Source organism: Cylas formicarius, unplaced genomic scaffold, assembly GCF_029955315.1.
Source record: "Cylas formicarius isolate icCylForm1 unplaced genomic scaffold, icCylForm1.1 PGA_scaffold_3__17_contigs__length_32017465, whole genome shotgun sequence".
Lineage (NCBI taxonomy): Eukaryota > Metazoa > Arthropoda > Insecta > Coleoptera > Brentidae > Cylas > Cylas formicarius.
In genome coordinates, this window is record NW_026844326.1 from 29,088,499 (window position 1) to 29,116,070 (window position 27,572).

A 27,572-nucleotide genomic window follows, 5' to 3' on the forward strand; every position below is an offset into this window, starting at 1 on the left:
AATAAAACACGATTTCCATTCTTTTTTATATTACCAGCGTCATATTTATATATCTAATCTAATCATTAAAAAAAAAAAGAAACAATCTATTACAACTTTCGCAAGTCCAGGACGAATACACTGCCGTCGGAAGCGCTGGCGCCGACCTTGTCACCCCTCGAGTTCCAGCAGACTTCGAAAATGCCCCCCGTACCTTTATAGCTATGGACGAGTTGTCCGGACTGCGTGGACCAAATGTGCACGCACTTATCGAAACTTCCGCTTGCCAAAAACTTTCCGTCGGGACTAAAAGCTACCGAATAAACCGGCTCCGTGTGTTTCGTTAAGGTGTGAATACATGCGCCCCTTTCCACGTCCCAAAGTCTCACGGTCGAATCGAAACTCGCGGACGCTAATATCAGATTCATGTTGGGGTTCTGGGTACCGGGACCCGTCGGAGACCATTTTATCGTGTATATTTCTTTGCTGTGCGCCTGTAAGTCATGAACGCACGTGTCGTGTTTCATGGACCAAATTTTTAACGTCATGTCGTCCGAACACGAAGCCAAAAGGTTACCCTGAGGGTCCCACTTGATGGCGTTTACCTCGTTTGTGTGTCCCTGAAATGATTTTATCGGCTTGTCCATTGACAGTTTGCAAACGTGGATGCATTGATCTGTCGAACAGGACGCGAATGAGGTGTTGGTTTGCCAGTCAACGTCCAAAGCTGGGGCTGAGTGAAAACTAAACTGTTGGGTGCACTGACCGCTGGCCGCGTCCCATATTATGGTAGTTTTATCCACTCCCGCGGATAATATGTAATTCCCGCGTTTGTTCCATTTCAATGCGAAAATGGGGCCCTTATGTTGACCGAGTGTGCTCATAAGCATTCCGTCAGTGGTCCAAAGGCGAGCGTAACCGTCGTAACTACCAGTGGCCAGCAAACTGCCATCGCAATTCCAATCCAATGACGTAACATCTTTGTTACTCGGCACTTCGGTGCCTCCTTTTTGGATACAGTGTCGCAACACCAACTGGTTAGGACTCGCGCTACTATCAGACATATCCCAAATCCTGGCGGTGCTATCCCCAGACCCGCTCGCTAACAAATCCGTAGTAGGATTCCATGCACAGATAAACACTTCGGACTCGTGTCCTCGCAAAACAGTAGCCTTGGAAGGAGGTATTTCTATGGAAGTGTCGACCTCCATGTTCTCGTTCTGAGTAGACGCTACCACTTCCTCCCCGTTGGCCTCGGCACCTTCATTTTTGATGGCCTGTTTCTGTTGATTCTGTTGGTTCTGCCTGCTAGCGACAACGTCGGGCATGACAGCATCTATAAGGCTAAGACTTTCGACTAGTCTCTGCTCGGTACCATCTTCTCCTATGCTTATTTCCGCTTCAGTGTATTGCAGACCCTTTTGTAAGATACTAAGCAAAGCGGCGGGAGGGACGAGCGCCCCATTTATGTTGGATTGAGAGATGTGAGATTCAATGCCGAACGTATAGGCGGAATGCTGGAATCCGGACTCCTGGAGGTACCTATATACGAGAAAGTTAACTTCGTCGCTCGAGAAACTCATCTTTATTCAGTTTTATATCGCTGCCGCATAGGGCCAATGTGAAACGGGTTTAATCGCAAGTGCTCAGGTACTTTATTATTCGTCGGGTCCGCCTGCACCCTAATAAATCACATAAGGAGTTATTTCGCGTACTAAACGTCTCTAAATCACTAATAAGCTGGTAATCTCCGAACAAAACGATCCCGAAACACAAACTAACCATAAAAAAGGAGGTTTGGTCAGTTTCGATTAATATAACGGGAAACGAACGTACGTCCGGATTGCCTACCGACACCGACTGTCCATAGTCTGTGCTTTGACAAGTGTCAGCGTTGTCACCGTTAAACAGTCGTGTTTATCCATCGTAAAATGTGTTATTGGTTATAAAAAAATGGGCTGTTGTCATAACACAACCGTTGCCGTATATTGAAAAAATAGCGCGCGCGAAATCCGTCGTTTTTTCAAATATAACGTAGGTTCGGGTGGCAATTCGCATAAATGCGTACGCTCGGTCATCAAAAATTAAACGCGAAAAACGATGCGACGGAAATTCTGGTGGGTTTTCCAGTTGGCGCTTTGCAGCTACCTGGAAATCGTGGTCGCCGATCCGATCACCGAACTGGCGAAAGAAATTGACGACCGGCTCTTGATTTTTACGACCCTCGACGGCACGTTGGCTGCCGTCGAGAAGTACTCGGGAGAGATAAAATGGAAAATCAAGAACAGTACGTACGTCGAAACGATTGATTGTTTATCGATAAACGTACGCCTCGTTCACCTCCTCCCCTTCCCCCGTACCACGCTTTCTCTAATTTTACGCGAAATTGGTTAGTTTACCAACCATTACCAAAATTGTTAGTGTTACAAACTGGTTTTTTATCGCCTACATCTACCTTTTCATCTTTTAAGAACTTATTTATAAGACAAAAACCGGAAAAAATGCTTTCTTAACTTCTAACTTTTTTTCTGAAAATCTGACCCAAGTCAGAAATTTCTTATTTACTATCCAGTCCATACACATTTTATTTTATTCTATTACATTTTGAAGTTTTATACGGGGTGGCTCCAATTCCAATTTGGGACATTTTTTTTTAAATACGTTTGTTTTTTACTAGAACCCGTGATTCAAGTGCCGTTGGACACGTCCAATGCGGTAATCCCGATATTCCTACCGGATCCGAGGGACGGCTCCTTGTACCTAATGGGAAATATGGGCGATTCGTTAAAAAAGCTGCCCTTCAATATCCCTCAGCTGGTGTCTTCGTCGCCTTGTCGAAGTTCCGACGGAATTCTATACACAGGTTTTGAATTATTAACCATTCTAAAGTGGAGATATGCGAAGCCAGAGCTCTATTGATTTTTTCTATTTATTATTTAAATCGCAATAAACGATGGCGCGATTCAGGACTCCCGTTTTAGGTAAAAAAAAGGACACTTGGTACAAATTGGACCCCAAGACAGGCGACAAGGAACAGGTCCTCGGGTGGGGCGATTACAGCCCCACGTGTCCCGTCAAAGTTGATAATTTCGTGTATATCGGCCGAACCGAGTACAACATAATGATGGTGGACACCAGCAAGGCCCAGAGAAAGTGGAACGTCACTTTTTACGACTACACGGCCGCGTCGATGGCCCCCGACGAAATAAGCCGCTACGGTAAGTGTTTTTTCGGCGCAGAAAAAAAAACGTAACCTCAAATCGCCGTCGTCAGATTTGGTCCACTTCACATCGACTTCGAGTGGCAAAACGCTGACTTTGGACCGTAGGCGGGGTAATTTGCTGTGGGAAGGCGACCTCGGTAGTCCCGTGGTGGGCGTGTACGTTTTGACAGACGACGGATTGCTTAAGGTGCCGTTCACGAGTCTGTCAAATTCGACGCTATACCATTTGGCCCACGAGATCGCGTTGCACAGTAGCCTGGTGGACAATCCGAACCACATGAAACTCTAGTGGGTAAATTTTACGGTGGACGAAACAATCTGATACATTCGAGTTCCACCTTTTAGCCCGACCTTATACATAGGGGAGCACTGCCACGGTCTTTACGCGATCCCATCTCTCGTCGACCAAAACGCGATCACCATAACCGCGTCGGATTCCGGTCCGTTACTGTTAAGCGGCCCGAATGCCCCCAGACAGCCGACGCTGTATACGGAACACCCGCTCCCCGGGTACGACTACCAACTGCCCAAGGATTTGGTCAAAGATGGCGGTATCGATTATCAAAGTCTGCCCAATTTTGACAATCGCATCGTCATCTTCAAGGGGCACTATAACGTGCCCAACTATAGCAAGGCGAATTTCGTGGGGCCCAACAAGCCGACCGCTCACGTGCCCCTGATTACCGACGAGAGTACCGCCGCGCAGTACCCGGTACCCGATCGGCCGGGGGTCAAGTTCGTCAAAGTCAAAATACAGAACCGCGTGGGCAACATCACCGGCTGGTTCAAGCTGACCTACAAGGGGATGAAACAGTGGATCAACCAGCAGGACAACAAGGGGCTGAAGCTCGCGCTGATCGTCATGACCGGGATGGTGTTCGGCATGTTCTGGTACCTTTTGATGCAGGTACGGCGGTTTTTTTGGTTTTGCTAAATTCCCAAACTACTATTTAAGGAACAAGGTTGCTACATTGAAAGAAATAACCGAATCCGGGTGTGCTGAGGTCTAGTAAAAAATGTGATTTTTGCAAGATGAGAGAAATAGTAACAAGCATGTTTCTGTCACAGTACAATTATCCCCATAGGTTATGGTTTTCTAAATGCTCCTCATTTAGTGTTAGGAGGGATTGGGATTCTTAATTTCTAAGCGTATATCGTAATTTTATTGGGTATCGTGGAAGTGGGGCAGTTCTAAACAAATCGCAGCGGTTGTACAATTCCTTAATTAGTAAAGTATTTCTTAAAATATTATCTATTGCGTAGTTAGTCATAGTGTGACATCTTTATCTAGTTCATTACTGGATGTAATAAATTGATGCAGGAATTTTGTTTGTCAGTTTTGAAATCCAATTTTTTTTTTCGAAAATTAACAATATTTTTTAGATATGGCAACCTTATTTTGGATCACTAAACGTAGAAAAAATAAGAAAAATCTGTAAATTTATTCTGATTTATTTGAAATATAAGAGTTTATCGGTAACTTTTTTTGTGAAATTGCATTTTTGGCAAAATGTTCGTGGTTTTGCTGTGCAGTTCATCATTTGACATCTTCTTTGCTTTTTCCTCTTGAAAATAGAGTGGTTTCTTCTGTCAAATTTAATGTCATCTAGCGCAATTGTTTGCCATGGACTTGAAAGATCGAAGGGTCGTCGACGACCAATTTTCAACTCGTGGCCACTTTTCAAATGGGTATAGGCAGTATCCATACGAAATTCCTTGATTGACATCCCCTTTTGCCCATTGTGCATTGTGAAGTATGCAATCATTCACAATAGCTACATCCATCATTCTAGTGAAAAGGCACCAATACCATTTTTTCCCTTTCACAGAAATGTGATGTTTCTCTAGGTGGTCAACACCTTCTTTATAATTTCGAGATCGAAATTTTTACATATGACGCTTTTCACCATTTTTTGCACCATAGTTTGACTTAGCTTGAAAATAACACAAGATCCAGATTTTTTTTATTTATTGTGCCCTTCCATTAATGGTACTGGTTATTAAACGATCTTTTTACTGCGTCTTAATTAGGCTCACGTGAGATAATATTTTCTAGCATTGAGCGTTTGAATATGAAAATATATTCATGGTCGTCCTTTGAGGACTTACGTGGACGACGGTTTAACGACGAAGTTGAGTTAAAAGAGGCTGTTTTAGTTCATTTTGCAGACAAACCAACAGAGATGTAATAAGTGTATTGAAGTTAAGGGGGATTATATTGAAAAATAATAAAAAATTGTTACCCTACTTTATTGGTTTCATATTCAGGCCGGGAAATTTTGGAGCTGCCCTCGTAAATACGTACTTACTAGAAGGATCACAGTAAAATACCTCCTTAATATATACGAACATATTGCAATTTAGATAAAATTTTTGAGAACGGTACATATCACCTGATGTTAAAATAAACGCTTCTACTTATTCGAAAATACCCCGCAGCGCCAATGCTTAATCAAATTTAAAACGGTCCGTTTACGTTTTAAATACGTTACGGTCCATCTGATGCAAGACCTACTTAATACAGAATAAACATCTGTTGGGATGTTAAAGTACTGTAAAATACTTGAAACGTCAACGTAATAAATGCACTATATTTTTGGTCGTATTATAACACTGATTGTTCAGGCCACCCCCACGTATATATTTTGCAGTGAGGACGTTGGACATTAATGGGTTAATTGGCTACGGAATTGGGTAAACGTGTTTTAATATAGCGCATACGTTTACGATGAAGAGATGCGAATTAAAAATGCTTGGTTGGCCTTGGTTCCAAAATTATGAAAATCGGAGTTCATTAACTTTTCGTGGGAAGGGTGCCTAATTTACGTTTAACACGGTCGGTTTTCCGTCATCTTCAGGTACGGGAGGTGCAAAACATGTCGCAGAACGGGTCGAGGGGTAACGCGCAGGGCACGTTCGGTCGAAACGGCCAGGTGACCGCCTTCTCCGAGGAATTGCCCGGCGGCCTGGTCAAGGTGGGCAAAATCGTGTTCCATCCGGAGCAGTTACTCGGCAAGGGGTGCGAGGGCACGTTCGTCTACAGGGGCGAGTTCGACAATCGCAGGGTGGCGGTGAAACGGTTACTGCCCGAGTGTTTCACGTTCGCGGACCGCGAGGTGGCGCTGTTGCGCGAAAGCGACGCCCACCCGAACGTCATCCGGTATTACTGCATGGAACAGGACCGCATGTTCCGGTACATCGCGCTGGAACTGTGCCAGGCGACGCTGTCCGAGTACATGCAGGGCCAATGCGACGTGACGTCCATCACGCCCCTGGATATACTGAAGCAGGCCACTTCCGGATTGGCTCATCTGCACTCGCTCGATATCGGTGAGCTGGTTTTTCAACAATAGCGTTACCACTGACCTGGACAACTTGGAAGTCAGGCAACGGCCCCTAAGTCGCCCGATGTCGATTTTTATAAATGTGTAAATGATAATGGTGGAAAGTGGTTGAATTCGAGTTATAGAAAGCTGCCTAGTATCCCGTCAGTATAGAAAACGGACTTCCAAGTTCACTACAAAAATTTTATCATTACATTTTAAATAGATAAATTAAGCAAACTTGACTCGCTTTTTGGGGTTATGTAGAAATTTACAATAGATAATACTAAGCACTAATATATAAAACAAGAAAAAATAAGTGGTCCCCCTCATGAAACAAATATCGTCTTAGAAAATTGTTTTTTTACAGAGTAAATTATTAGCTGCAAATCAAAAATCGTAAAAAATATGGCTAATTGGGTCAAACGGTGTCATAGATCGCATTAAGACCTACAATTTTTGTATTTGCAGTTTTCGTCCATCACATACGCTGCTCGGGATATTTGAAAAAATCGATATTGAAATCGTTATTTCGGGCGCTGGCAAGACGCGATGACGTCATTGATTATTAAGGCGCATGGTTTCAGAAAAAACGTATTTTCTCGAAAACCATTTACTATTTTCAAAAAATTCTTGGAAATTCAAGGAAGCGTGGAAAATCCAGGGCTATAACTTCTACTTCGAACAATGATTGTGTCATATACAGGGTGTGTGTCGACTTGTCTAGACTTGCAATAACAAAGTTTTGTTTCGCAGATAAAAACAGTGGTGCATTCACGCACCAGTAAATATTTTCAAAAAATAAAGCATAATCAATATAGCATTTGCAATGTATGTTTTCTGCGTTGTAATCTACATGCTATAGGCTTAACAAAAATGACGATACAAATCCAAAATATTTTTTTTTACTAATTTGGATTTACTTGAAAATGTGATACCGCTTTTGTTAACTTTTTAGTAATATAAATAAGATCTTTCCTTCACCCATAAATTAGAGATTTCTACGGTTTTGTGTCCTTTAGTAGTGATAAAAAAATTCTAAATGGATGTGCAAAAATATAGCCTGGATGTGACAAAAAAAATCGTAGAATAGGTGGTGCACCACTGGGACAAAATGGGTTAAGCGTTCATATTTGGTATAACGTGTTTTCATACATAAACACAAACAACCGCATTGAACACAAAAAAATGAGCAAGTTCCCTATTGTCCAACTCAGGGAAAACCTGCAAGTCAGTGAATTATCAATTATTATATTTATCCCCCCTCCTTCAGTTCTTCCGGTTAAAGGTTTTGAATAACTTTTGAAGCCGGGCCTCTTCAGTCCACAGGGACATAAAGCCGCACAACGTGCTAATCTCTGTGCCGAATAGCCGCGGCGAAGTGAAAGCGATGATCTCCGACTTTGGTCTGTGCAAAAAGCTGCAGGTGGGCAGGGACTCATTCTCGAGACGCTCGGGAGTGACGGGCACGGACGGCTGGATCGCACCCGAAATGATGAACGGCGACGGCCGCACGGCAAGTCTTCAGTTTCTTTTTTTTATCTCTCTCTTTATCGGTCGTTTTGAATTTGTCTCTCGTCTCCTCCCACATTGCAGACGGCGGCGGTGGACTTGTTCTCGCTCGGTTGCCTCTACTATTACGTGCTATCGGACGGATCCCACCCGTTCGGTGACGTCCTACGACGTCAGGCCAACATCCTAATGGGCGAGTACGATCTGTGCGAGCTACGCGGCGAACACTGGGAAACGGAACTTCGCAAACCGCTACTAGAGGCGCTGCTATCTTCCGATCCGGAACAGAGACCCTCGTGCGGCACAGTGCTCGCCCACCCCATGTTCTGGACGAGCCAGAAGATTTTGGCGTTTTTCCAGGTGAGCGTGTTTTCACTTCAAATTACGAGGGCAGCGCCAAAATTTCCCGGCCTCAAGTTCAACACACTTATCACACAATCCCTTTACAGAATAAGAAGGAGAACTTTGGCAGTACACACCATCCAGCCTTTTTTTTAATAATTTTAGGTGCTAACCCTTCTTTTGTCAAAAACTTTATGACTGCTGTATACTCAATTTGGGTTATTTGCGACATTTTTTCGGACATCTCTTGTTTAAAATGCTGTCAATAAAAAACTATATCATACAAAAATGGCTCGTGCCAAGCTTTTTTGCCAAACTGTATAACCAAACTAATATCTAGGTCGCTCGCTTGCTCCCAGAACTCTAGTCAAGTCTTTCAGTTCTACAAGTACATTCGATTGCCTCCACCTCTGCCTACAGGTACATACTAAGTTGAAGGAAGTAAGGCACCTTCGGCATTTCTAAAATCACGTTAACATAATTGAAATTTATTAATACTTATGTACACATTTCTACAAATATTTTTATTACTAATAACTTCTTTACTTTGTCGCAAGTCTATTGCCTATATTCTTTTGGTCTCCTTTTTTACACATGTTTGCAACTCCTGTCTTGTATTTGGTCCTTCAAGTGTTCATGACTATTAATTAATTAACTTTTCCTGATGCTTGATATTTTGTTTCAGTGCTTTTGAGATATCTTTTTGCAATAACTCGAATATACATATATTTATTAACCTTTAATCCTATAAACTGAATAATGTTATAAAATACGACGTTTCTGCACTAAACATGCAAAATACCTTTTTTGTGAGCTACTATAATTTTACCTCGTTCCGTTACACCTTAATACATAAAGTCGTCGTGAAAAACTATTTGTTAAGGGGTTATGTTCCTGTTCTGCATTACCCTATGAATACCCTTCCACCCACAATTATCTGAATTCCTGTTTAAAAAAAAGTAATAAAATGTTAACTTAGTAAGATAAATCATTTTAAATAAGTTTCAAACTTGATATCCCTATAAAAATCGCTGGTTCTGACCTAAACATTCTGTCACTCGATCAGCCGTTGACGGATCGGCTTTTACAAACCGCCCTCCCGCCCGAACCCGAACGGCGTTCGGGATTTTCGATCATTTGAACATTCGTTCATTTGCTACCATCTCGGAGAAACGAGACACGTCGGGTTCATCCCTCGTCATATTTCGTCTCAGGACGTGAGCGACCGCGTCGAGAAGGCGGAGTCGGACGACAGGGTACTGCAGGCGCTGGAGGCGAACGGTGCGCCTGTCGTGAAACTCGATTGGCGCGCCCACATCCACGAGGAGGTGGCCAAAGACCTGCGCAAATACCGCACCTACAGGGGCGAATCGGTGCGCGATTTGCTGCGCGCGCTGCGCAACAAGAAGCACCACTTCCGGGAACTGACGCGCGAGGCGCAGCGATCGCTCGGCGAGATCCCGGACGCGTTCACCCGCTACTGGACCGGGAGATTTCCGTTGCTGCTCGCGCACGCGTGGGTCTCGATGCAGTGCGTCGCGAGGGAGAACGCGTTCGGGAATTATTACGACCCGACGTACCGGTACTCGTCGGACAGGTTCCGGCAGCAGGTTAACAGGTACGTGGGGGCGTACCCGTTGACGTCGCCCGGTGACGTCAACCTCAACCATTTCGAGAAGAAAAGAAACGACGCGGATACCTTCAAGGGTTACGGGACGAAGAACGAGGGAGGTTTGTACAGAAACTTGAGCCCCAGGACGGTGGACGCTGGAGATATACACGTCAACGTGGACGCGACGCAGCCCTCGAGGCAGGCGACGACGAGGCGGGGCGGGTTCGGCCTCGCGTACCGCCGTTTCGGCAAAAGGAAGAAGAAGGCGGACGAGCCGCTGCTGTGGGCCATTAGGGACGACAAGTAGCACCTCCGTACTCGTGTTTTTAGGTTAAGTTTCAACGCACTTTACTGTGATATGTGCCTTTTTAAATTTACACACGCGCACGCACGCATCGTGTATTTTTGTCTTTTTAAGTTTTTGGGTGAGCGGCATGGCGGACCAAATAAATTATTTTAAGTAAAAATGGCGTGTTTCGCGGCGAACTCCCCCCCCCCCGGAAAAATGTTTTTTTTTTTTTATGTACAAAATTTTGTAAACTACATATACCGAGTGTTTCAAATTCGACTCTCACCATTTGGATCTCGGTAACGTTAAAAGATACAGGGTGACTTAAATTAGGGCATAATTTCATAATATTCATTTCACGATCACAATAAGAATTACATTTTTTCTTGTTTCCTTCGCAAACTTCTTAAACATGGATGCCCCTCATATTTGTTGGAAAAACTGCTTGAATTGTGAGTATGAAATACCTGAAACCAAGAAGTCCATGACTAAAAGCTCTCATTGTGCTATTAAATTCCATTTAAAAAATATCTCTTACGGGAAACTACCTCGATTGATAATCAGTTTTTTATTGTTTTTCTTTTTTGATTTATTGCGTGATTCATATCTTTGTATGTAAAATTGGTATACTAAATTACATACTCGGTTAACAGCTCAGCTCACCTTCACCGAGCTTAAAATGAAAACGGTTTTATTTATTTATTTATTTAAAAAAATTAAACTTAAAACCAAAAGTTTCAGATTTTCTGTCGTATTTCCTTGAGTAACAAAAATAACTTGATTTTCAAAACAGAACATTTTTGAACTCTCCGATGCGCAACTCTGCCCTAATTTAAGTCACCCTGTATCTTACCGTTACCGAAAGTCGAATTTGAAACACCTGGTATAAAATATTGCATTTTAAAATTTTTAGAACCCCAAGGTCAACTGAAATTTAGAAAAATATTACTTTAGTCTACAATCAAAAAACGACTGGTTAATTTTTCAAAAAACAAAAACTTCCACAGGCTGCTGTAATACTATTTACAATATTTACAATCGAACTTTGTGACGTTCCGCCAATCATCTTGTTGGCTTCTTCAGAGTTTAACTGAAACTGGCTCACATTCCACGCTATATCTGCTTAAATATTGTCTCTGATGACTGATTCCCAAAATGGTGAAGGGTAAAGTCTACAGATTCTCGGATTTTTCGTTAATAGAATTGATTACATGCAAGAATTGTAGTTCTATCAAATAAAATTGGATGCTCGACGAGTTTATTAGTCATAGTCTTAAGGCTCTTTCATATTCTCTGAGCCTAATTGATATTTTTCGTCCGTTCTCTGTAATGTATTCTTTGCTGCATATACATGGAATGCTATAAACTCCTGGCATCTCATACAGAATTTTGTCTTTGAAGAATAGAAGATGTTGAGAGCCTTGAAGAAGGCAACAGGATGATCGGTAAAACGCCAGGAAGTTGGATTCATTAACAACGAACACAGGATAAATCCTGAAGATTTGTCAATACTACATTAGCCCGAGAAAGTTACTTTGAAAAAAAAAAAAAAAGTTAATTTTGATTTAAAATCGAACAAACGTTTCTGACTGATGCAATTTTAGGCAGAGACTTTCTTAAACTATTTTAATAAGAGATAAAAACAACTCAAATATAGTTATTCCTACTCAAAGTGGGTTGAAGGATAGCCGAAGAAACCTAGGTTGAGTTAAGATCTGAAGAAGCCAACGGGATGATTGACGAAACGTCAGCATATAAGCAACCGAGGCAAGAGAAATCCAGAAGTTTTGTACATAGTAATAAAAAAAGACGGTTTATTCTTTACCTGTTCCTCGAGTTTTTAAATTAAATTTCAGACATCCAGGCGACTGATATCTTTAACAGCATAATTGAAAACTTTCTTGAGTATAACTAAAATAAAATCGAAAAACATAGGAAAAAGAACCAAATAATTCACAAAGAACAAGAAATAATAAAAACATGTCTAAATTTTAACGGAAAAAAGCGAAACCCAATTTGAGACCTCAATATGAGGCGTTTCAAAAAAATTTAAAATTCAAGTAATTTTTTTCAGCACATTATAGGCGGGTACATATGAAATCATAATCCTGGTTCTCTGCCAGGTTCCTTGTAAAAAATAATTCTATCAAATAGAATATTTTTTCCATTTAGCAAAAAACGCTTATCTTGCAATTCGTAAAACAATTAAAAAGCGTGACAAATCAAGTTAAAACTTTTATTAAAATAAAACATGTGCTGGTACGTTTGGACAATTTTCTATCAAAAGCGAAACACCTTTAAATGGAATATATTACGTAACACTAATTTAATCACAAACGCTCGCGAATCGCGACAAATTTACACCTATATACAAAATAAATAAGGTACCCACAGACGCAATTACTTGACAAACGAGGGAAACGGGGGGATTGACTTTAGATCGCCAATATCGAAATTATCTACAGTCTTTTCCACCTTCTTAACCTTTAACTTTTCATATTTTTTTTCGACTTTTGCCTTCTCGAGGTACAGTTTCCTGTACTCTTCGCCGCTCTCGCGTATTTTGCCCTTGAGTGTATCGATCTCGGCCTGCTGCTTGACGACTTTCGAATTGATCTCCTCAACTAACCTTTTCAATTCTTTGATATCACTGTCGTGAGCTTTCCAGTGGCCGCCGTGTTCCTGGCCCAATATAGCCTTTAGAGACTGTTTCAGGATAGCATTTTCTTCCCTGAGCCTGCATATTTCCATATCTTTATCAACGTCGTTTCTATCGACGCATTGCGACGTATTTAGGCCGCTGGCGCTGCCGCATCCACAAAAACTAAACGGAGAACTGGCACCATGGACCTCGTTCTCCGCCCCGATGTAACACAGCTGGTAGATTTCCAAGGGGCTTTTCGGCAAATTGAGTTCTATAAACCACCGGCTTTAAACGAAACCCCGGCCGTTACGCCGCCCTACTTACGGTTAAAAGTGACGGAGCAAAGGTCGTCAACGGGCGATACGGGCGCCCACTCGAAAACGAGGTAGTCTTTGACGAAATTCCACCCTAGCTTAAATATGGCCACCCGATCGCCTTCCTGAGGACGGTAGTCGTTCAACTTGTATTTACAAAACAAATCTTTGTTGCAAGGATACTGGTCGGCAACGTTTACAAATTCGACCTGGGAAAAAGAAAGTGAACACCCCAGCCCCCACGTAAGGAAGCTCATTTACCGCTTGCCGCAGCGACGTGAATTTCGATTCCAGGCTTTCGGCAGCCATTACGTCGACACGACACTACACCAGGCCAGCGGAACGATTTCCGCCAATGTTCGCACCACGAAAATCGAACCTTTCTCAATCACACAAAGATGTTTATCAACAACGATAACAACGCAACATGGCCGCCGCACAGATCGAGCGGATACGAGCATACCGCGATTTCACGTTTTACTGTGCATGCGGCGCCATCTGGCACAAATATTTCGAATTATCCGTGCTGCACTGCTCGCACAGAATTGAGTAGCAGAATAAAAATTTAGTAAAAGATCTCGTACGCTGGAAAAAGTTATCTTAACAGTTTAGGATTCTGCCGGCAGTTGAAACATTTAAAAACGACAATTTTCCAAAACCGTTAAAACTAAGCAACCAGAATCGTGCCAGACGAAGTTACAAGCTTATTGGAACCGATATTTTTGTCGAGCAGCTTACACGCCGCGGGGGAAATCCAACCGTTCGAGCGGCGTCTTTAGAAAAGCGAAGAACGCGACAAGATGCAATCCTCGGTGCTGGGTACAGATTCGTACGGGCGACGGCGACCGCCAAGAAAACTATCGTCGCAATATATCCCTCATTCTTCGAAAGCCAGTTGATAAGGATAGGTCGCGCGCGCGCCGCTCGCGTATTTAAAGAAAGTGCGAACCGAAACTTGTTTTAATTCGTCGCGAAGTGTGCTGCGTAGCTTTTCCGTGTCCCGATTGTGCTTTGTCTCGCGCGCGCGCCGACATGTCGTTCTTCAAGACGATGCTGAAGGGAAACTCGAAGCACAAAAGTAAGCGAGTGCGATTTTTTTTTTATTTACGCGCGGTTAGAAACGCGACGGCCGAAATCGAATCGGGAGCGAATGAGGTCGCTTCCTATTCGCGACGTCGACGAAGGTTGAACGCGCGGTCCGACTCGATTGTTTCGTTACTTCATCTTTTTATTTAGAGATCGGCTATCCAAGCTCGTGTCGGACGATCCCGGAATTAATTTTATGCGCGTGTACATAGTACGGGACTTCTTGGAAACGGCGTGCGTTTCAAGTAAAAAAAATACACCCGCGGCTGTTGTCGCGAAAACCGCGGACGTCTCGACCAAAACGTTATTATCTGCGTTTTTAGTCGAATAAATTTACGAAAACATGAAATGTTTATTTGCAAACAGGACAGAGTTTATCAGTACAAGAAAATCGCATTAATATACAGTCGAAACTCGAAATTGAAGGGACTGCTTTTTTCGTTATAAGGTTAATTTGCCAATGCGCATCTCGTGCTTTGGCTTGTATTTTCACCATTTCTTCGAGAAGGGCACCTTCTCCATGATACATACATCTTCTTCTTCCTCTTGGTGGTCTTCCTCACCCTTTCTTGCTTGTTGTAATATGGCTTCCTCTGTCAAGTCTGCTGTTGTAGGCAAATCCTAATCCATCACCATAAAATCTTGCAACTCCTCACTTGTAAACGTAATTGTTGTTTGAAAGAGAAGTAATATTTTTCTCCCTTTTAATTCTTGTCCCAGATCAACTTCTTCATTTGCTTCTTCCTCTTGGTGCTTTTTCTCATCCGTTCTTGCTTCGCCACTTATCTGTCCATAATTTATGCAATGTCTCTATTTGAACTTCCCCAACCATTCTTCCGAAGACTTGAAATCGATAATGTCAAGCTGTTCAGCAAACTTTTCTGCTTTTAGTTTTACGATAGGTCCAGAGAGTGGTACATTTTTAAGACGTTGTTGCTGTTGGAACCACTGCAACATTGCCCGATCCACATCTCAAATTTTAGCGTTTTTCAGTTTTTTACTAGAACTGCCTGCCGCATCAGCCTAAATGATTTTTTCTTTGCACTTCTAAATCGTGGATACAGTCGACGGTGTAAGTCCGTATCGACGTCCCACATCACTTTTCTTTTCTCCCCGTTCTATGGGAATGGGAATCAGTCATCCGTGAATCTGAAAATTGCCGTTTTCGTGGACCAGTTTTTTTTTCATTTTAAATAATATCGTAAACAGTGTCGAGAGAGAGAGAGAGTTTCAAGTTTCGTCTATCAGTGGAAATCACAATTACTGGTGCAAATTTTTATATTGACTTCGAAGTTCGGCAAAACGAAAATTAAGTTTTATAGTGGTCCTCAGGAGCGAAGCGGCCTTTTTTAAAATATGAAAGCTGCCCGTCACTACGCAGATGCCCCGCTCAGCTATGAGATTTCAAAGCAATCTTATTTCGTTTTCAACGAAACTTCCACGGGCTACTGCAATACTATTTACAAATATTCACGTTGACACGTAGTGTTGCGACATCTATGACGCGAACCGCCAAGCTTCTACGCATTTCAGTTGTCCGTGACGATTGGAGACAAACGTCGTTGTTCTCGGAAGCGAAAACCCGAAACGTTTCGCTCGTGTCCATGGGCGAATCTCTGATTAATTTTAATAATTATCGTTTTTGTAATTACGAATGCTGAATGTGTAGAGACCGTGTCCGACCTTTAAACGATTTTATTGTTAGGCGCGGATTTTAATATGCACTTCCTTGAAAAAGGATCGGGTTCTGCTTGGTACCATTGTCTCGTGCGGGCGGCCGAAACTCCAGTGGCGTAGATTCTCCGAACGTTAAAAATGGCGACGAGAAAGGTAGCGTTTCGAAATCGCACGTCCCCGCAAACAAAAGTTTATTGTTATTAACTGAACAATATAATTACGCGCCGACAACGGCTTTTATCTGCGCCATAAAAAGAATCCCATTAAAAAAATATACTTATGGACGTAAACAATGTTCTTGCATAGAGTTTAAACAGATTCTAAAACATCTCGTGTCGCAGCTGAACGGATGACGTTTACAAGGCCAATAAACAAAATAAAAGTGAGGTTAGATTACTTCGTTGCTTAATAATTAGATTAAAAATGGTCTCGCTGCTTCGTTGTTTTTCTTCAACTGGCGGCCCAATAAAACTCGAGCTCAATCCAGTCAAAAAATGAAAAAAAAATTATATTGTGGGAACCTCCCAGATTATCAATTTCTACAACTTACCAATTAAAGTTTTCGGACGCTTTTATCTTTCGCTTGTTATTGCATCAAAACGCAAATAACAACTGTTGCTATTTACGAGCACACATTCGCGATTTGATGTGCAAACATAATGCCCGATGACGAACCAAAAGCTGACCTCGTGATACCCATTAGCAACTCGTTTCGCATTTGTTTGTTTTTGGACGAAACCGCTTGAATCCTATGAGCGATTTCGGCGCACGGTATGCAATGTCAAGAGGTTACGGTCTTCACAGATACTAAGATTATCCAGAGCACGGACCACGGAAACCAGTGGGTCTAACTGTCACCGCAAATGACAACTAAACAAAAGTCTATGACTTCATATTTTTGGTCTGCGATTACCAGATTTCTTCGGTCTGCGGCGAAGAACTATTGTCTTGCAATGGACGCCCGTTTATTAAAAAAAAAAGTTTAAAAAATATTAAAAAAAAAAAACACAAAAAAGACATACGTTTTTTGAGTTCACTGATAATTTTGAAATATTTGTAGGTATACAGGATGTTGGTATTTTCGTGGACAAGTAACCACTTTTGTATATTAAATGACACACCGTGTATATGAAGGTATTTTTAAAGTTTTCTTAATATTCATGGTTTTTGAAGGTTTTTATCCATTACGATAGTTTGGATCATATTTTTTTAAATGGAACACCATGTATATTATAAATGTGTTTACTGGGATATCTTATTCCTATTACAATGTTTTAACACACTTTATGTTTTAGTCCACTCGTTTTTGACAAATCGGCAAAAGTAGGAAATTTTTATATAACTTCAAAGAGTGCCCTGACTGACAAATAAAAATATGTTTATGTTTGATATATTAGTAAATAACGTTGGTGGTTGAATTATTTTAAGCATACGTAAAAGGAGTGATATGCTTCAAGTATACTTTCTGAATAATAAAAGTGTAACCGCAACACGTCGTCAGAATATTTTATGTCAGAAAATTGATAGTGTTCTGTTTTATACGTCACAAAAAAATTTGGCTACTAACCCTAGATTTTGTTTTTTGTTTGCCTTGATATCTTTAAAAACAAACAAATTACAGCCAATTAAAATGTACATGGGATTTAATGTGATTCGTTCGGCAGAATATATATATAAAATGCACCTAGATAGTTGTCTCTTAATATGCATATAAAAATTTTAAAAAAAGTTTGTTTGTGCAAGAGCTTTTAACTGTAAGTTTTTTCCTAACAGGTTTTTAATTTGTAGGGTTCCTTTTTTCTTTGGGAAAAAAAAACGTTGTTCTAAAAGCGACCATTAAATCACCTTCCGGGTCGTTTTCTGTCGCGAAAAACCCTTTTTCTCAACCCGATATCGATAAATACGAACCACGGCCAACTTTTCTGACGCAATCGCGAATCGGGTTGTCGCCAGGCCTCACTTACCTGCCCCAACGACTTAATAACCGAGCAATTTGGCGGACTTTTTCTTTTTTCGAAATGGGACCGGCTTACGCGCGGGCTCGGCTGTTGCGTCAGCCGGAATTTGGTGCGAAAACTGCTAATTTTAATTCAATTTGAATTTTCAATTGCAGAACTATCGGAGGAGCAGGCGCTGCAAAACGCGAAGGAGACGGCGGAAGCCGAACACGTGGCGGAAAACGACGAAGAAGTCGTCACATTCAAACTGAAATATTTGGGTAAGCCGCCGAAGGAATCTAATGGCGTAGTTTTCGTAGTTTTTTATTTGCTATAACAATTGTTTAGTTATGAAGCAAACATACATATTTCTTAAGCTTTTCGAAAATATATATTAGTATAAAGTTACTTTGAAAATTAAGCTGAATTTTTTTTTCATTTTTTACCGTATTTGCAACAGTAGGCTATAGTAAATCAACTAAATCAACTAACTATACCAGAGTGACCTAACTTAATTTCGAAAAAAGAGGATGAAAATATATATTTTTAAAATAATAATGTCTTATTAATATGGTACATATAAGTTGGCTCATCTATTAAAAACAAAAATGTGTCAAAAACTTAGGTGACTGTCAGTTTTTAATTATATTTTTATTACTTGTCTATGTGTTCTTTCTGTTTTAATTTAATTAATTTTCTGTAATAATGGCAGCGTGTGAACGTTCCGAAAAATATGACATGTTGGTATGTTCCAGCTGAGAACATGTAAGTTTTTTTTTCAAGGAAACTTTGACAGGCTACTGTAATACTTTTTACAAAATTTCTGGATTCCTCCTGAGTCGGTTTTTGCTTATACTTCTTTAGAACTTTTGATATGTGGTCAGTGATGTTTTGAATGTAAGGAAGGACCACAGTGGCAAGTGTAGGAATGATTTCGGCCTCATTGCTAAAAAAAAAGTACCACATGTAAGTTTTATAGTTAATATAATTTTTATATTATAGAAAAGTGTTTTGTCTATATTAGATAGTTTCCAGATATTGTCGGTATACAAGCGAAAGTGGCCATGTCCAAATTTTTATTTAATTTAAATTTAAAATATATTTTACAGAAATTATTGACCAGTCCCATTTTTTTATAAATGAATTCCATAAGTTGATATTTTGCAATTGTTCAAGTCCATATGTAAAAAAAAACTTACAAGAGAAAATGACCGAGTTCTCCTGATGTTATTACTTCGAAACTCCGAATACATAGCTGCCCTTTTTTATTTATCGTTCAAGTTTTTTCTATAGGAATTATAACACATAACTTTTTAAAAAAAGGCCATTCACACATGGAAGCAGATTCGATGCATAGTGCAATACAACCGACCAAAAGGTATATCCCTGTCTTTTATTTAAATGACTAGAAAAAAAAATAACCAGAGACGTAAAATCAATGCTGTATGACTCGCTGGTCCAGTTAAGGGTAGACCCAGTAGTACGGCAGATTTAAAAAAGTGCTACTCAGAACCATTGCCAATATCCAAAAAAGGATGACTGAGTTAAACTTTACCGAACTGTAGTTATTCCCAATGAGTATCATGGCTGGCACATGAACTTAAAACATAAAAGACAAAATGCCCCGAACCTGCACAAGATGAAAGCAATGATGATGATCGGTCCGGCCGATGTTACTTTTCAAGTTCGGGAATTTTTAATCTTCATAACACGTAGAATTTTAATTTAATTTTCGAAAAGACTCAACAAGGACCCTCTGGGGTTGGGATATCGTGTTTTATTTTTGGGGGCAACGAATAACCTACCGAATTTATGAACGAAGTCTTACAGCATGTAAGCATGACATTCTCGAGGAAGTCATTCCAGAATTACTCTCCCTTAGTATATTATAATTGCTTCAGCAAGATGGTGCCCCCAGTCATAACTCTGGACGATTTTTGGATGACAACTTCCTCAAAAATGGATAGGTACCAACGGACCTGTAAGATGGCCTCCACGATCCCTGGATCTTTCAGTTTTAGATTTTTTTTCTGGGAATAGATGCAAAATAAAGTATATAAAACAATAAGTCGAAAATTATTACAAATAGTGGTCCATAACGTATAAAACACATTTAAATAACGAATTTTAAAGTAGGGAGTTTCATGTGCTTAATTTTCAAAACAACTGTATACACTATTATATATATTTTTGAAAATATTTCCAATTAATGTAAAAAAATAATATACAGGGTGTTTCATCTAAAAACATATAGGTGTGCTTCAAAATTAATAAACGGTTAGGGCAAGTAAAAAACAACAAACTACGCCACTGGATTCTACGGAAAAGTTCTATAAGAACGTTTTTTAAACTCTTCGATAACTTAAAAGACAAAGGAGATACTATGGTGGTCCCAGTATCGATCGTTTTGGATTTCACCCTGTATCTCAAAAACCAAGACGGCCATGAGAATTTGGTTGACGGCATCTTTAATTTTACAACAAAATAGCACAGTGTCCGTTGACTTGAATGAATTGAATTAATATAATCATAGTTATATATGGTGTTTCACGGTTAATGGTACTTAGACCTTTGGATTGCTAAGATATTATATATTATATTATTACATATATGCTATAGAACCAATTTCGATATTAAGAAATAATGTATTAACCAAAAACTTTAACTTTCTTCTGGCTTCAGCGCCGTAGCAATAAAAATCAATTGTTTCGGTCGAAAAATGAAGAAAAAAATTAATTTCTCTAAAAATAAGTATAGGAAAACATTATTCAAAAACAATCATAAAGCGTTAAATAGCTGATCGAAAATTTGGATAATATATATGGTGTCCCATTTAAAATTTCAATGTTAATGCTACTTTTTCGGAGAAGCGGCAACGTCGCAGCGGCCAAAATATTTTAGATCGATGGAGCATCGCCGCTTATGAAACTCCCCGTACACAGTGTGCCATTTAAAAGTTCAATATTCAATTTCGATTCAAATTCGGAATCGCTGCGTCAAATCCGTCGAAAACTTATATACAGTGTTCGCATTTTTATGTTGAAATAATCAAAAAAGATATAAACTTTATTTTTCAGAGGTGCGATTCCTTGGGGGATTTTAAAAAACAACATTCGGTTTATTTGTGACACACAAAATACAAAAATAAATGTGGTTTTTAAAATCCCGATTCATTTCTTAAAACGATGATAAGAATGATCTCTTGACTTTGTTCCGTTCGACTCATTATAATTAAACTAAAAGTTAAATAATCGTCATTTACTATAAAATCTAAAAAACTAGCAAACCTAATCGACTGTTGAATGTGACCATTTCTTATCGAATCTTGTTCCCTTTGAAAAATCGCTTTTGTTTTTTTTTTACGTAAAATTGTTCCCTAATTATTATTTAAACCATTACAACATTATTAATTAAACTATTAGTAGGTATTCTACGTATACAAGATTTCCAATGTAAAAAAAGCCAAAATACAGCATTACCGATTAGTTTCCCAAACGATTTTGCCTCAAATACGCCCAAAAGATAGAAAAATTCAGATATAATATAAAAGAATCTTTTATGACAATCTGCACCTGCCAGTGCAGATTGCGTTCGCTGCTAATCCACCGTTTCCCATACGTTGCGGAATTTCTCGTAAATATGACAACGCTGTCCGAATCAGGTCGATATTTTCGTCGTTAATTTTTAGTTTTTCGAGTTTGCGAGGAATACGAGACGTTTTCTTTTCGCAGGGAGTACCGTGGTTGAGAAAGTGAGTGGTGATATCAGCACCGATGCGGTGAAAAATATCATCAAAACGGCGAAGGCGTCGAGGAAACAACAAAAAAAGTTGCAGAGGGTGGTCGTCGCCATATCCGGCAAGGGAATCGCGGTCTCGGACCTCCAAGGCAACGACATCTTCAAAGTTTCGATTTACCGGTAACCTATCACCTTCCAAAAAATTCAATTTTAGCGAAACCTAAGTAGTCCGGTCGAGAAGTGCATTTCCTGCGAAATTTAGTTGCCCGTCTCCTAAAAATATGGTTGGTGGTTCATTCGATCGGGAATATCATATAGAAAAAGACCTTTTTTGGATTTTTTTCGCCGATAAAAACTACAATTGTTATTAACAAAAAACTAAGAAAAGAAATAGGCGTTCAGCTTTTTGACAAAATCCCGAAAACTGTAAGTGATTGCTCAAATATTACAAACGATTCTGAAGGAGCAAGAAAATTCGGTAAGGAAGTTTCGGACACCCGAAATTGTGGGACGAATATTAATAATTTTTATTTATCGTTGAAAATCTTTAAATTAATTTTTGTATGCAATGAATTATTAATTTTAAAATGTGAAAAAATTCAGGTGCTACCTACAGACTTGAAAGAAAAAGATTCCGCGGTAATAAAAGTTGCATCGTTGTTTTTCAAAAAGTTATTCAATTGTTAATCACCGTTTTTTTTTTTTTGAGGGGTTTCTATCGTCATAAAAGACCGTATAAAAATTTAAATAATTTTTCTATAGATTTTTCCTTTCTTGGAGCCCTTTTCATTAATCTACTTAAGATGATGACATCATGAAACTTTTAAAAAATATTTTGTTTCATTAATTATTAATTTTTAAATGAAAAAAATTATGATTAATTAAGATTATGTTGATTAAATGATCTTTTTTTATTAATTTTAAACTATTGCTAGTTTCAACTTAGTGTTAGGCATCATATTATTATTTTTTTAATTTTTTCTTGCCCTTTGTTTAAAAATTGTTTATAAACAAATAGATTAATTTACTATTAAACTTTTTTTAGCATATTGTTCACATAAAGAAATAATGATTTAAAATAAAAAAATTCTTAACAATATCTTACTGTTTATAATCACTTTTATATTTTTATTTAAATAAATTAATAATAATAAACATAAAAAAAATTGTTGATAACAAATTGTTAAATGAATAAATTGTTGATTTTTTTTTTCTTTAATTATATTTAGAAATGCAAATAATGAATTAAAAAAAAAAGATTCCTTAAAAATTTATTTAAATAAAAAAATATAAAAAAGCAATTATAAACAATAAGATATTGTTATTAAGAAAAAAAGAATAAAAAAAAATCATTATTCCTTTTTGTTAACGATATGGTAATTTTTTTTAATAGTAAATTAATCTATTTGTTTAAAAACAATTTTTGAACAAAGAGCAAGAAAAAAATTAAAAAAATAATAATATGATGCCTAACACTAAGATGAAACTAGTAATAGTTTAAAAATTATAAAAAAATATTATTTAAGCAACATAATCTTATTTATTCATAATTTTTTAAAGTTAATGAAGTAAAATATTTTTTAAAAGTTTCATGATGTCATCATCTTAAGTAGATTAATGAAAAGGGCTCCAAGAAAGGAAAAATCTATAGAAAAATTATTTAAATTTTTATACGGTCTTTTATGATAATAGAAACAAAAAAAAAACGATTATTAACAATTAAATTTCTTGCTCTTTCAGAATCTTTTGTAATATTTGAGCTATCAATTATAGTTTTCGAGATTTTGTCAAAAAGTTCAACGCCTATTTTTTTTTCAGTTCTTTGTTAATAACAATTGTAAATTTTGTAGGCGGAAAAAATCCTAAAAATGTCTTTTTCTATATGATATTCCCGATCGAGTGAACCATCAACCATATTTTTAGGAGACGGGTAACTACTTTTCGCAAGAACTGAACTTCTCTACTAGATTAAAGGAGGACTAACCCCAAAAAAGCCAATAAAAAAATTCCAATCAATTAACGCACGCTTTTGCGTCTAACCCGACGCTTAAGGTTGCGACACCCAAGGCCGGTCCGCGTTGCGCGTTATACAAATTTTCGGGAGAATTTCGTCATTCGGCGACGAAAAAAATGACGCCGTAGAAAAAGCGGCCGCCGCGCCGTCGGCAGAACTTTTTGCGTCTCGGGGTTATCGTTCGCGCGATGTGGAAACGGCCCGAACTTTGCCCGCCGAGCGTTTCCAAATTAAATTTAAATGAAACATACGCACGCATCGCTAAAACTATAAATAGCGCGTCTCTACACTGTCCGATTATCGATAACTCGACCGAAAGTGTTTTAACGGAACCTTATCGGTAAAACAGAAACCTCTTTTACCTCATATCGCGGTTGCCTGGCAACGCGATCCGTGCCGCTTTTTTGAGGTTAGCGGTCGATCGTATTTTGCAGGATATCGAACTGTGCGTCAGACGGCACGCACCGGCAAGTGTTTTCCTTCATTTCCACCGACCAGAACGACATCAAGGAATGCCACGCGTTCCTCTGCTCCAAGAGGAAAATGGCGGAGACGGTGACGTTGGCGGTGGCGAAAGCGTTTAGCGCGGCTTACCAAGCGTGGCGAGTGTCGCCGGCCACGCAGGAGTTTCAAAACAACTTCAAGAACGCGCAACAAGCTCCGACGCACGCCGATCGCACCGACGAAAGTGGCAAGAACGCGATCGTCGAAGAGAAACTTATCAATTTCGATAGCGACGGTATCGACGATGACGAAGACGAGTTCGACCAGCTCTGCAAGAACCGAGCGGTGTCCAACAACTCTTGGGCGAGTATTATTTTGTTAAATAAAGTGTGTGTCGGCTTCATTACTTCGCGAATAAACTAAAACCAAATCCCACCTTGTTTGCCGCTTTAAGATTCCGATGCAGGCATAATATTATACTTCGACCAGAAATATAGTGCTTTTACAACCAACCCCGCGATTAACTTTGCCTACTGTTTATAACTCCGAAACCGCAGCACCCTGCCGAGCAGACCCTTACCCGTAACCATTACAGGACCGTCCAGGAAGTTCTTGTTTTTGTGTTCTTGGACTGTTCTGTATATGTTAAAATCAAGACTTTTTTCTTGGGTATATATTATGGTCCCTTACGTAAAACAAAAGAAAGTTTCAAATTCATAATAAATTTATTTAAGGTTTCGACCGGTGTATTCGGTCTTTTTCAAAAATATCTAAAAAATTGATAGGGTTTTATACCCTAATTTTGAAATCGATGTAGAAATAAAAACATTTAGATACAACACACGACGGCACGATTTAAAGTTGTAGAAATAAAACTGTAGATATAAAATTATAAAACAGAAATATAAACGGTGTAAATATTGACAATAACAATTTGTATGCGCGTGTCTGCGAATCTATCGTGGGATATCAATTGAGATTTAATTTTGTGTAACAGCTACCCTTATTTATTTAGTTTTTAGATTATACTTTATATTTAAATCAGAATTGTACGGTAAATTTTACTAAGGCCTTTTGCGTCGGTTTTAAAGTTTACGGATTTTTTGGCTTTTTGAATTTCTGTCGATTCGTAGAGTTCTCTTTTTTTAGTATTAGGCTCAGTATCTTTACATTTTTAAAATCGAATGAATGTTTAGTTTCACTACAGTGTGTATGAATAGCTGTTTTGTTGGTTTTGTCAAATTTGTGGCCATTCAAAAATATAAGAAGAAGAATGTCGTTAATCGATAGACACACAAGACAAAAATGATTATTTTCAAACTTACCTGTAAGTTAAATAGAGTGAAAACAGCCTCACACGGTCAAAGCTCGAGAATCATGTACATAAATACATACTTAATTATTGGAAGGATCGCAGTCGAATGCCTCCGTAATATGTTCAATATTGCAATTGAAATTAAATTCTTAAAAACGATACATATCATCTGATATTAAAATAAACGCTTCTACTTGCATCAATGCTTAATCAAATTTAAAATGGTCAGAATAAAAATTTCTCAGGCAACACCTACTTAATGCAAAATAAGCTTCTGTTGGGATGGGTGTTACCACGGTCATGGCAAGGACTGCGGTTAAGGTACTGCAAAATACTGAAAACGTCAAAGCAATAAATGCACTATATTTTTGGTCGTATCATACTACTTGAATGACATAACAAACGGTCAGCATTGAATGACAACGTTAGTGTTTGATCAGTTTCGTTTATCTGTGGGATCACAGAGAGAACTGTCCCGCCACAGCACAGAACAAGAGCGTTATAATAAATACACAAACTCGCAACTTTCATAACAAATTGTTTTCTTTTGCAGGTGTGTTTTGACGACGACTTCGTGAACGGCAACGCCAAACTAACTCATAGAAACGAACTGATACTAGTTTGAATATCTCTTTGGTCCGAGATTGAAATGCATTTAATAGCAATAAAACTGTAAATGTCTGTCGCGAAATCAACATTTATATTTGTATATAGGCGAAACTAAATTGGATACTTTTCGGGTGAAGAGTCCAAAAAAATATTTAACCCAAAAATAAATCCAGCCAAATAGGCGCTCGCACCGTTCGCTACAATGCTGGCGGACCCGTCGCTCATCTTAATACTCTAATTTTGGGACAGAATAAATAATTATTATGTTTAGTTGTTAATGTTTACAATAAATATACAAAAATGCCTCCTGTCTTTTTTTTATCTGCATTAATTGTATCTTAACATCAGCAAGTGTCATGTGGATTCTAATTACAACATGGATGGGATCTGGGGATTTTATTTGACTAGTTGTTCTCTTTTGTACCTCACATTACTACAATGGTTTCCACTGCAATGCAAATTTTAGGATTCGTAATAATTGCAGGCATTTTTGTAGTTCAGCTACTGTTAAATTGTTATTTAACTGACTATGACTCCCTGATATCGTCACCAATTTATAACTGCCACACTCAGTCCATTGAGAGTGTGCAGAGAAGGTTATTAAAGTATCTAATGTTCGGGGAGGACGGTTCCTATCCTGAGAGGGGAGTTGATCACGATCTTCTACTAAGAAGGTTCGCTATACTGCCTCTGAGCTTGCGCAGAGACTCGCAATCTGTTTCATTTCTCTATAAGTTAGTTCATTACGGAGTCGATTGTCCGTTTCTTCTGGAACAATTATGCTTTCATGTGCCGCGGCTGGAAGGGACACATCAATCAACTTTCTTACCTCAGTTACCCAGGTCCAATAGAACATAGAATCGTGATATTTGTATATAATCAAACGCTTTTGTTAGATCCACAAAACACAATTTATAATTATAATAACCAAATAAGAAATCAAACTTTTAAAAGCAATGTCAAAAGTTAGCGCGTATTTCCAGATACGGTTTTATACGTCCCTACATATCCGCCCATGCGGTTTAGGCTTGAAAAATCTGACCCAGTTTGTCGACCGTTTCGCGTAATCGTTTTATCGACGACGACGACCACTTGTCGTAATTCTCGCGGCCACCATAATTAATTAAAAGCTCGAAAGCCCTTTTTATACGCGGCGGCAATATTTCAGCGCTTTAAACAGCTCGCGCACACACACGCGCGCACACAACGCAACCCGATTAAAATGACAAACCGAAAGACGTGATCGTCACTAAATATCCGACGCGCGTAGCACGGACGTACGTCCGCCGGCTCTTCTTCGGTAGGGACAGCAGCAGCTGTTGCACGACAGGCACGTATTGATTAATTTTACCTGGCGGCTTGTTTCGGGAAAGCTCGTCTCGCCCGTGAGAAGAAATGACTTTTCCCGCGACGTAAACGATTCCGACGATATTTTCAAGTCGCCGTTGTAAACACGCGCCGTGAAGAAATAAAATAGTTCGGCGGTCGCAAGGCACGTAGGTCGCGATTTGGGT

The 27,572-nt window shown here is 39.2% G+C and overlaps 4 protein-coding genes across 4 annotated transcripts; 2 read left to right on the plus strand and 2 right to left on the minus strand.

The window, feature by feature from the left end:
- Positions 1 to 19: 19 nt before the first annotated feature.
- On the minus strand, positions 20 to 1,755 carry LOC132699192 (F-box-like/WD repeat-containing protein TBL1XR1-B). The gene has a single exon (XM_060665768.1). The coding sequence runs from the start codon at positions 1,560 to 1,562 to the stop codon at positions 90 to 92; it is 1,473 nt and encodes a 490-aa protein (XP_060521751.1). The 5' UTR covers positions 1,563 to 1,755; the 3' UTR covers positions 20 to 89.
- A 110-nt stretch (positions 1,756 to 1,865) lies between these two features.
- On the plus strand, positions 1,866 to 10,453 carry LOC132700136 (serine/threonine-protein kinase/endoribonuclease IRE1). The gene is made up of 9 exons (XM_060667265.1): positions 1,866 to 2,266; positions 2,657 to 2,842; positions 2,961 to 3,197; positions 3,253 to 3,490; positions 3,548 to 4,109; positions 6,061 to 6,532; positions 7,848 to 8,041; positions 8,122 to 8,397; positions 9,594 to 10,453. The coding sequence occupies exons 1-9, from the start codon at positions 2,080 to 2,082 to the stop codon at positions 10,296 to 10,298; spliced, it is 3,057 nt and encodes a 1,018-aa protein (XP_060523248.1). The 5' UTR covers positions 1,866 to 2,079; the 3' UTR covers positions 10,299 to 10,453.
- Positions 10,454 to 12,508: 2,055 nt separating this feature from the next.
- On the minus strand, positions 12,509 to 16,773 carry LOC132700139 (tax1-binding protein 1 homolog). The gene is made up of 4 exons (XM_060667269.1): positions 16,552 to 16,773; positions 13,500 to 13,617; positions 13,249 to 13,447; positions 12,509 to 13,195 (listed from the first exon to the last, which is right to left on the minus strand). The coding sequence occupies exons 2-4, from the start codon at positions 13,545 to 13,547 to the stop codon at positions 12,681 to 12,683; spliced, it is 762 nt and encodes a 253-aa protein (XP_060523252.1). The 5' UTR covers positions 13,548 to 13,617; positions 16,552 to 16,773; the 3' UTR covers positions 12,509 to 12,680.
- On the plus strand, positions 13,553 to 26,363 carry LOC132700138 (low density lipoprotein receptor adapter protein 1-B-like). Its single transcript, XM_060667268.1, has 5 exons — positions 13,553 to 14,316; positions 18,115 to 18,219; positions 21,670 to 21,856; positions 24,125 to 24,497; positions 26,003 to 26,363. Exons 1-5 carry the CDS (start codon positions 14,271 to 14,273, stop codon positions 26,072 to 26,074), a joined length of 783 nt encoding a protein of 260 aa, XP_060523251.1. The 5' UTR covers positions 13,553 to 14,270; the 3' UTR covers positions 26,075 to 26,363.
- The last annotated feature ends 1,209 nt before the right edge of the window (positions 26,364 to 27,572 follow it).

Excerpts from the sequence above, each read along its gene's own strand:
- LOC132699192 (XM_060665768.1), bottom strand. The coding sequence starts at position 1,562 with ATGAGTTTCTCGAGCGACGAAGTTAACTTTCTCGTATATAGGTACCTC.
- LOC132700136 (XM_060667265.1), top strand. The coding sequence starts at position 2,080 with ATGCGACGGAAATTCTGGTGGGTTTTCCAGTTGGCGCTTTGCAGCTAC. Across the intron at positions 3,198-3,252 it reads CGACGAAATAAGCCGCTACG|ATTTGGTCCACTTCACATCG; the intron begins GTAAGTGTTTTT and ends CGCCGTCGTCAG. Across the intron at positions 4,110-6,060 it reads TCTGGTACCTTTTGATGCAG|GTACGGGAGGTGCAAAACAT; the intron begins GTACGGCGGTTT and ends CGTCATCTTCAG.
- LOC132700139 (XM_060667269.1), bottom strand. The coding sequence starts at position 13,547 with ATGGCTGCCGAAAGCCTGGAATCGAAATTCACGTCGCTGCGGCAAGCG. Across the intron at positions 13,448-13,499 it reads TCACGTCGCTGCGGCAAGCG|GTCGAATTTGTAAACGTTGC; the intron begins GTAAATGAGCTT and ends TCTTTTTCCCAG. Across the intron at positions 13,196-13,248 it reads TTGCTCCGTCACTTTTAACC|AACTCAATTTGCCGAAAAGC; the intron begins GTAAGTAGGGCG and ends GGTGGTTTATAG.
- LOC132700138 (XM_060667268.1), top strand. The coding sequence starts at position 14,271 with ATGTCGTTCTTCAAGACGATGCTGAAGGGAAACTCGAAGCACAAAA. Across the intron at positions 14,317-18,114 it reads GGGAAACTCGAAGCACAAAA|AACTATCGGAGGAGCAGGCG; the intron begins GTAAGCGAGTGC and ends TTTCAATTGCAG. Across the intron at positions 24,498-26,002 it reads CGGTGTCCAACAACTCTTGG|GTGTGTTTTGACGACGACTT; the intron begins GCGAGTATTATT and ends TTTCTTTTGCAG.